This window comes from Hyalella azteca, unplaced genomic scaffold (genome assembly GCF_000764305.2).
Source record: "Hyalella azteca isolate HAZT.00-mixed unplaced genomic scaffold, Hazt_2.0.2 contig1887, whole genome shotgun sequence".
Taxonomy (NCBI): domain Eukaryota; kingdom Metazoa; phylum Arthropoda; class Malacostraca; order Amphipoda; family Hyalellidae; genus Hyalella; species Hyalella azteca.
The window spans coordinates 1-10336 of record NW_025932182.1 but is presented as its reverse complement, the minus strand read 5'-3'; the positions used below and the strand labels follow the sequence as shown (position 1 = coordinate 10336).

The window sequence follows — 10336 nt, the reverse complement described above, 5'->3', positions numbered from 1 at the left end:
GCATTTTGCGGTCACGAACGCGCAACTTACTGCTACAATTCTGCTGTGCTTAACCGCCCGGCCTCCTTGCCGATTCTGACCGGAAACTGGCACACAGAGCTGGGAGCAAACCCGCACCTCTCTGCTACTATCTTGGTACTCTGAACTGTAACCACTGGGCCACCCTGCTGAAGTGAAGGCTCTGCTGAAGAGATGCTGGCTCGGGTTTCTTCACAGCCTTGTGCTTGCCAGTTGCCACGCACATCTTGACTCCTTGACCCCCAATGACAATTGACAATGATTGTGGGATGGCTGCATATTTTGAGTGTTTGCATCCAGAGAAGCCAGGGATGCAATCTTAAGGCTGGCACTACTATCAAGATAATATTTAATAATAATAGTTGTTGCAGTTCCAGCCTTTATTAGGTTGTAGGCCTGTTGCTGATTCTTAACATCGCAGAACATTCATACTTCACAGCATTTTGTGGTCTCAAACTCACAATTCACTGCTCAGATTCTGCTGTGCTTAACCGCCTGGCCTCCTTACGTAGTTGTTGCCAATTCTGACCAGAAACTGTCGCACAGAGCTGGGATCAAACCTGTGCCTCTCTGCAGTCTGCGCCAATCTTGGTACTATGACAGTATGACTTTAACCACTGGGCCACCCTGCCCAGTGGTTGCTCGATGTGATGTGATGTTGGTTGCTTAGCTATCTTTCCAAGTTCCAACCAGAGTGGGGCACTAGGAGGCTAGGAGCCTAGGGCTAGGAGGAGGTTGTGCTTTGCTTGAATGTTCAGCTTTGTTCAGCGCAGCAGGTACTGGCCAGCAGTGATTGGTGATTGTTCTATTTCAGTTTCCATCATTACCAGACACCAGTTCTGTCTCAATGGGTTCAGGTTCTTGCAATGAAGCAGCACGTGGCTTTGGTGATGGTTTGACTGGGAGCTGTGCATTGTCAGTAGACTGTAGAGAAGGTAGACTGCTCAGGAGCTTTGAATATGTCTTCTGCAAATTAGTAACTGTTGACAATATTGATTTTTGCAGAGTTGCCACAAAGGCACAAAACTCTTGAGTCTTGAAGACTCAAGAGTGAGAGCAGCTCAACCAGTTTGGTAAGTTACCAAATTGGTTGAGCTGCTCTCTGCCCTCTAGTAGACTAGTAACTGGTTGGGAATGGGAACAGATACTCAGGCTAACACTAACTCTGGCTACTCAGCCTGCCCATATCACTGAATCAGAGGATTCATTACTGCCACAGGTATGGTTGGCAACTGATTTTGCCAAGGTGTTGTGGCTTTTTGCAAACCTTTTATGGTTTTGAGAATTGTACCCATGGGTGGACTGCTGTGCTACCCTGGAATATTGAGGAGGCTGGAAGGTTCTACTTGGTGGGTCACAGCTGATCTTTCTGGCTTCTGCATCCCTGTAACTGTAAGAAGTTTTTTTGTCCTTGTTTTCTAAACCTGAGATTCAAACTTCATGTGTGCTGTGTGGGCACCCTCCATAGCTAATAGCATGCTGTGTGGGGACCTCAACAGTTACTACAATTAGGAGCTGAGCAACCAGAGCCAGAGGCAGGGCAATTTTTCACATATTGGGGCCGCTATGTCCAATAAATCAAGTTGGACCCTTTCAATCCACAGCATTATGGACAAAATTTTGACATCAGAAGCACTGCCATGGCTTGCTTACAAAGGTATTAACCTTGATGCACTGATAGCCCTGGGATTGGCCCAGATACTTACATAAGATGGCAAGACAGACAATGCAAAGCTTACATTAAACATTGAGCTGTTGATTCTGTCTTTTCCTATCAGTATCCTCTCAACTGAGGTTGACAGCTGTAAAATTACTCCGTATCCTTTAATCACATAGTTTATAAGGCATGAATGATAAAATTCTAGTATTCAGAAAATACTTGTTCATGAATTTTACTATTTAGAACAAACTGACAAAAATAACTTTATCATGAGCTTTCTCACCTCACTCATGAATTTGAAAGTACTTAATGCATTTATGCATTATATATATTCAATCTTACATTAAATTTAAAAGGGACTACAATTTACAACGGGAAGAAATTAATAAATATCACATTAAAATATCATGCAAGATTCTTCTTTTTTTCCCTGCATCAAGTATCATTACAATTTTTTTATGAATTTTCTTGTAATGATAACCACTTTTTAGCGCATTATCTCATTTATGAAAAAAATGCACTATTGTGCTCGCCATGTCCGTCTGTCCGTCTGTTTGTCAGTCTGTCTGTCCATCCGTGACTTCATGCTTTTGTCAACGAGAAAATGCGCTCTCTGTCACTCACTGCAGTGAGTACTGAGTTATTTTTTTTTTAACAATAATGTAAGAATGGAGCCCAAAATTTTTTGGGCATTTAATTACACTAATTTTTTACATTTCAGACATATTTGTGATATGGCGATCATTTAAAATCTGGGACTAACTGCAATTTAGGATAGCAATCAGATTTTGTTTGGTAAAAGCATTACATTTTTACTTATTTTTACATGATTCTCAACTGTGGAGTCTTCCGTAGTTGAATCTTGTCACTAGAAGTTGAACAGAAAGAATTATTTTGGTGTTACAGTATTCAATTAGGTGTTCATCAACATTATCAGTGTTGATGTAGGTATGCCTTTCGATGAGTTACTTGATGGGACACTTTACTTGATTTGCTCTTCTTCATGTTCAAAGAAGGAAAGTATTATTTTTGATCTTACAAAAGCACCATTCCGTACTTATGTATAATGTATTAGTGTTACAATTTTAGATAACCTCTTTGATATAAGGTAAATCTTCCTTCCAAATGAAATCGAATTTCTATATTCTGTTGTACAAAAAACCTGTTGACATGTCCATTGACAATTACTCTAATGACCAGTCCTTTAGAAAGATTTTTAATGAAAGTTCATGTAACTATTTGCGTCTCTGAAGCACATTGGTTAATGTCACTGTTTGCACAATCATGACTGCGCCAAATTCAGAGAAGCTAGCAATGGGTCCAGCCTTGGTAGGCTCACTTCATTTCTCAGTGTCACTAGTGGGGCTTTTAGCATGGCCTTAGGTTGGTGTGTCTAACCAAACTCTGGGTACTTGTTACTTGAGAGGATCTTGAAGTTTATAGACCAAGATATGTACATATGATTGTATTACTCTGGATAATTCTCAAGGACTGCGTACCATCAAATTGATCATTTGACGATGTAAATGTTACCTTAAATTTTTCCCAGACACTATTGTAAAATCCAAGACTTTGATGAGTCCTGGTACCAGCAGTTCCACATTATTGTGTGTGGCCTTGACTCTGTGGTGGCGCGGCGCTGGATTAACAGCGTGCTGGTGTCTCTCCTGCAGTACACAGATGGCGAGCTTGACCAGGTATTGATGTTAACACCACTCATCGTTTTGATGGACTGCATTGTCCTAAAATGTAGATTTCTAGACAGATATTCAATTCTTAAGAATGTAAGAAAGTTAATTCAAGAAAAATTAAGCTTGTTAAATCTGGAGTTTCAAGTAGCAAATTATTTTATTTAAATTGACTATTTTTCAGCACTGAACATTATTTTATGTTTTCTTGGAACTGCTCAATTTTTAGTACAAAATCATTTCAAAAATGTTAGATTGAAATAATGAAATTTTTCTCTTAAACAGCATGTTATTAAATAATTCAGTGCACAAGGTAGATCATCAGTTGCAGTCGAGAAATTTACCATGAAAAGTGCACAATTTCTTTAGTCCATAAAGTTCTCAACAATTTCATGAAAAATGGCTTAATAAATCATGTTTGCCATTGCAGAGCAGCGTTATCCCTCTCATTGATGGAGGCACAGAAGGCTTCAAAGGCAGCGCCCGCGTCGTGCTGCCCGGCATGACGGCTTGCATCGAGTGCACGCTTGATCTCTTCCCTCCTCAAGTATGATCATAAGCAGTCATTATTGCTAGGCATGTGTTTGAGATTGACCTTATACGGAGTATGATTATAACGAATAACTCACAAAGTTTCCCTCCTCAAGTATGATCATAAGCAGTCATTATTGCTGGGCAATATTCATTTATTTGGCCTTATACGGAATTACTATATTTGTCTTGTCTCCTAAGTCTACACTATTCAGTGCAGCTAGGATACGAAAGTTCTTACATCAAATCTGTTGCTAATTTTCTGTATAAATAATAATAATTTAATGGTGAAGAATGTAGACACATTTTGCTGTCGCCTATTATTTATTTTGCTGTCAACTTTTTTCATTGGCGCCAATCCATTGAGTTTAAACGTTTTTTAAGACGGCAGGGAATATTTTACTTGCAGGATAAAAATGAATAAATTGCATACTATTGACCGAAAATTCACCAAACTATTCCGTCTCTGTAGAGATGAAAATAGAACGAGTTTCTTGAGTTTCGCTCTGCTGACTCGTTACAGTGTTACATTATCTGCAGACTCGTTACTGTACCTCATCTGCAGAGCCATCAAGGTGCCACCGATGTTATTGTATGTGTGGTCTGATGTTTGCAGATAACATTCCCTATGTGCACAATAGCGCACACTCCGCGTCTGCCGGAGCACTGCATAGAGTACGTGAAGGTGCTGCTGTGGCCTAAGGACAACCCCTTCGGGGGAGACGAGTGCGCTATAGACGGCGACGACCCCCAGCACATTTCATGGATTTACGAGCAGTCTTTGAAGCGCGCTGCTGAGTTCAGTGAGTTCATCCTTGCTCCTGCACACCGACTTTCTTATTTTTGTTTCCATTTGTTTGCTTCTGAATTTTCTGTTACTTTGAACATCTGTGCTCTGACTGCTGATATTCCAGGTTAACTTAACTAAAACTATTGGTTATTGTATGTTATTGAAATAGTGTCTGGTATACCTTCCAAAAAAATTCTGTAGCAACACTACTAGTTAACACTAGCGTCAGTCATCACTGCCACCTGTCCTTACTAGCACCAGTCATTAAAAGCACAGGTCAAAACTAGCACATTTTATGACTAGTAACAGTCATGAAATACATCATGGATGTGTTAAAAATGGCTCGCCTGATGGATGTCATCAGGCGAGCTCAACCATCATCACTAATCTGACATGAGCCTTACTCAGATTTTAATCGAGGACAACCATGCCTATCAATGGGATACTGTCAGACCTACAACTCATACGACTTCGAAATCGATTCAATTGCTAGTTCTGACACAATTTTTTATGGTATAACTACGAATTGATGGTATGCCAGTACCACCATGATGACGTTTGAATCATGTGTTGCAGATATCACGGGGGTGACGTACCGCCTGACGCAGGGCGTCATCAAGCACATCATCCCGGCGGTGGCGTCCACGAACGCCGTGATCGCCGCGGCGTGCGCCACAGAGTGCCTCAAGGTCGCCACGCAGGTCGCGCACCACATGAACAACTACTGCGTCTTCAACGACGCTGACGGCATCTACACCTATACTTACGAACACGAGAAAAAGGTGACTCAAAAGGCATTCACGACTAATCGTTTGAAAATAACGTTTTAAAATATATATAGAATGACAAATTTGTTAAGTTGTGTGATCTGCTGAGAACTCGCTCATATGTTGGTCACGCGCGTTAGATTGTTACCAAAGTACACATCCTACATTATGGTTAATTTATCATTTTGCATTCAGTTTTTTACTCATTCCTTCATCTTGTCTGTAACTTGTTTACAGAGCACTTGCTTGGTATGCAGCCAGGTGCCACAAGAGCTGTCCATGGCTCCTACAGACTCCTTACAAAATCTGATTGACAAATTGAAAGATTCTCCGCAGTATCAAGTAAGTGTTACCGCATATACAGATAATATCTCTGTGAAAAAAATTGAATTGAAAGCGAAAATAAAAAAATCCAGTTTGATGCCTCATGGAAACGAGTTGAAAACATCATCTTGGCCAGCACTACNTATGTCTCGCTATGTCTTCTTATGTCTCGCTTTGTCTCCTTATGTCTCGCTATGTCTTCTTATGTGTGGCTATGTCGGATTACAATAGTCTGTATGAAAGAAACTGTAGGAAGCCGTAAAGTACAAAACGGGCGTACCGTTTTCGTGCGGGAAAACGTTCCCGTCGTTTAATTTAACGGTAAATAACCGGCCACTGTAACGCCGGTGGGAACGTTTTTTTTACGGTCGATTTTCTAACAGTGTACCTTGTTTCTGCTGCACAGACTTGGGCCTGAGCGACGGAGTGCAGCTCGCAGTCGCCGACGTAACGTCGCCAAATTCGATCATTTTTAACCTGCGACTCAGTCTCCCTATGGACGTGTCATCACCACTATCTTAATATCTATTCAAATTATTATTATTCTTATTCATCTTCTTCAGTGTCCACTTGTTTCCCATAACTAATTAATTTCCTCCTTAATGTTGTTCAACTCATTAGCTTCCAGTTCTGCCACTTCCGGAGTTGATACAAACCGAGAGAAACCATTGATCTCAAAGCTTATTGCAGTTATAAGTAATAAATTCGTCGCGATCAGAACTTCTCACTTGCCGCAAACTCCAAGTTTGCAAGGTTCGGAATTTCAGACTTAGAAGCCCAGGTTCGGCTTTTTGACTATTAGTATAAATTTTTTGTAATTAATTGATTAATTTTGGCCAAAAAAAAGAGTTTCGCAGTCAATAAGTTTTTGTCGATATTGTATTCAATAATTTTGAATTGAGAATAAACTGTGATAATTTAGTCTTGGATTAGTCGCATAACCTTAAAGTTTAAACCATCATTTGCAATAAGTTTTCTCACTCGTATAAAGTATAAAATATCACATGATTTGGCATCATTCCGACGTTTTGCGATCGAGATAAACGTACAATTAAACTGGCGTGTTTTTTTTCGAACTGGCCGTATTACACATTCCATTCTGTGCTATGGCCTAGAGTATCGATTTATTTTTGTATCGCTGGGCATGTATAGATTGACATTTCATTCCTGGCAACAAATGCTTGACTCACGAGTGTATGTGATGTTTCTATCATACAACCAATTACCATTGGACGCCTTCTCGTTGAAAATGATTTCGTGGTCTGTATATACATTACAATAGTGCGAGCTAAATACCCCAGTCAAAAGTAGCAAGATTGTTCCAGTTATCCCAAAGTTAAACTCGCAGCGACGGGAAGCATTTTCATGTACATCTTTCAGGTGCCCATACAAGAACAAAGACGGCGCAGCAACATTCAAATGTATCAAACTACACGCAATTTAATTAATGAGCAGAGAGTGACTGCGCCTTTCGGAAAAACTTATAGCGTCGTGAGTTGGGATATCATTTGGTCATGCTTTTAAAACATACTATGTATTTGGACAAGCCTGATCACAGAGTAATGGACGGAATCTATCTCAACCTGGCGTGCTAATGCTGATAAGAGGCAAGTATGCTTAAATACTAAAGAATAGCTTTACGTGAACGAAGAGGGCTCGACACGAAATACCAAGTTTTTTTATGGTGATGATCACAATTGAAATGTAAAAGTTTCTAAGAGAACCCTCTACAGGTTCTATATAGAGTGAAGCAATATTTAAAGGCCCAATAATGGCGGCAGCAAGTTCACTTTCATCTAAGGAGCAAGACTCTCCAAATTCAGATGACAGAATTTGCACATAAAAATTCTCGTAAGTTCCACAAACGTGCAGTTCTTAAGCTTATACTAGTAGTATTAGCTAAACAATATTAATGTTCTTATGCAATAAATGAAGAATAAAGCATACGATGAAATTTTTACAAATAAACATATTCGTGCGTTGCTTGTAATTAATTAGCTGCACAATATAACACAAGTGTAAATGGAAAACTGTTGTAATTGCCGTTGTGCATAGCGAGATCATATGACTAGTAGCAAAGAACAAGATCAAAGATGACTAGAACATTCCTTGTAGAATATTAAGCACGAGTCTTGGCCCAGCAGTAATAATGCGAGTGCAGAAAATTACAATGACCTGGTACCAAAAATACTTCAATGATACACCATTACATGTTACCAATAAAAAGCAAACACAGTGAAAGACACAAGCACAGTCCAGGCCCTCGTCGTATGAGTTTGGCGCAAGCAGGAGCTGCCCTTCAAACACGTAACTGAAGTTCAGCCTGTTCAGGTGTGCAAATTTAATGGCCTAACTATTTGTATTGAATTTACTATCTAGCGAGTGGAACGAATTTCACTGGGAATTTTATGCAAGGCACTGCTATTATCATGAGTGATTAGAAAGACATTCTGTGTAAATATAAGTTATTCCATGTAATTATGAAGAAAATTCCACACTAATCCGAAAATTGAGTGGACTAGACTATTATATTATAATCTAATTTTGGCAGTAGCTCTCAAGAAAGAAACTATTCAACAGAATCTATTGTACGGAGTACGTTCTTAATTGTACACTAATCAAATGCTAAAAAATGTTCAGATAAGAAAAACAATTGACTTATCAAAAGGCTCATTATTGCAGTTGTGGTGACTGCGTATCTGCAATACCGGGGCGCTTGCTCGCACGGGAGGAAATATTCAATCAGCAATGACTTGCCAGAAGCTATTCAAGCGGAATACGTTTAATTTGTGCTTTAAATGAGATCTAAAAAATTTGCGAGAGCAAGAAAATCTTTTAATATTTAAGTAAAAATTGTCAATGGGCGCACAAATTATTATCGAAAATGCTGAAAAAATTCTGTTTAAATACCGAAAATTGAGTAAATAAAATTAAGACTATTTAGAAGAACACAATTAAATATTAATAGATCAAAAGTCACTCGCTTTTTGGAAAAAAGCAGGAAATGTATCTTTGGTTTGTAATAAAAATACTTCGTGCCTTGATAGACTCAAGAGCACTTAGGCCAGGTTCACACCATAAAAGAGATCTAAAAAATTTGTGAGAGCAAGAAAATCTGTTCAGATTTACTAGACACACTATGAAAATGCATTAAACACTGCCGAGCACGTGACAGTCACGGTTCAGTCAAATATTCTTAAATGAATTTCTATAGAAGCATTCACGCCATCCATGCAACGCACCTGCCATGTCCATGGTGTGAATACCTCTATAGAAAGGCATTAAAGAATATTGGACTGGACCGTGACTGGCATATGCTTGGCACGTGCCCGGCAGTATAGTGTGAACATTAATGTTCATTAATGGCATTAATGTTCTATTCCTGACTAACAAGACTCCGCCTTCGCAGATCAAGCCTGACCTTTAGGTCAGGCTTGATCTGCAACATTTGCACAACTATTACAGCATGAAAAACACAATAATGGTTAGTGAATTCCAATGCCCAATATTATAAATCAAAATATTTACATTAGGAACCAATTTTTCAAAGCAATACAAAATTCTAATGTGAATATACAGAGAAAATAGATTGAATTGTACTACTTGAAGATCTGACAAAATACTTGAATACATACATATACTACTACAACATTCAAAATGTATTCAAGAAGAAATCAATCATTAAAGAGTAAAGAAATTGCATAAAAGATTTATTTATTGATAAAACTTTATCACAAAAGTGCTTAATACAAACAAAATGTTATGATTTTTTTTACACAAGACCCACGACTCAGAGACAACTGAGAAACAACTCAGATTTAATACAGATTTAGAAGCCTGACTTCATGTAGCGCGTTCTATCAAGTACTAATTTAAAATAAGGCCTACTGAGAAGAAACATACGGTAGGTATTATTGCAAACAACTGAAACATAAGGATATGAAGAAATGATTATAAAAAATGGTAATAACATAGCATTATGCATTTACTTTTTCTTAGAAGACTGGCATACTCATGAATTATGTGATCTATAGTCACTTGATTTTAGATTGCCTTACCAACATAATTCTCAATAAACTAAAGAAGATAAAGTTACTTAAAAGAAAGACTAGAACATTCATAAAGTTAAATTTGAGGGACGCTTTAAAACTGTATACATACCCATCTATAAAGGATTTATCAATCACCAAATCAACAAATGCAGAATACAGGCTTTGAATGATAATTTTATTTTTGATTAGTAGATGAAACTGATAGCTGCAGTTCTGTAAGCAATTGACGACAAACATTACTTGGGCTTACCAGAGGATGTTCGAGCATGATGTCAAGCTCTTCCTTTGCCACCACAAGCCTGAGTCTCTCACTTGAGTCAACAACAAATATGATGCCCTGGCAGTCCTGGTAATATGCCTCCCATAAGTTGCGGTATCGAGCTTGACCCGACATGTCAAAGGCAGTCAAGCCCACACTCTTAGCTGCACATAAATGCAAGTTCATTATTCATGGAATGACTGTCAATGGTAGGTAGCTTTCATCTGATGTAGAATTTTTGATAAAA

The 10336-nt window shown here is 38.7% G+C and overlaps 1 protein-coding gene across 1 annotated transcript; it reads left to right on the top strand.

The window, feature by feature from the left end:
- The first annotated feature begins 1311 nt into the window (after positions 1-1311).
- On the top strand, positions 1312-6300 carry LOC108677282 (NEDD8-activating enzyme E1 catalytic subunit-like). The gene is made up of 8 exons (XM_047884305.1): positions 1312-1367; positions 1797-1835; positions 3228-3375; positions 3797-3913; positions 4514-4700; positions 5264-5469; positions 5692-5869; positions 6185-6300. Exons 1-8 carry the CDS (start codon positions 1312-1314, stop codon positions 6298-6300), a joined length of 1047 nt encoding a protein of 348 aa, XP_047740261.1.
- Positions 6301-10336: the final 4036 nt, after the last annotated feature.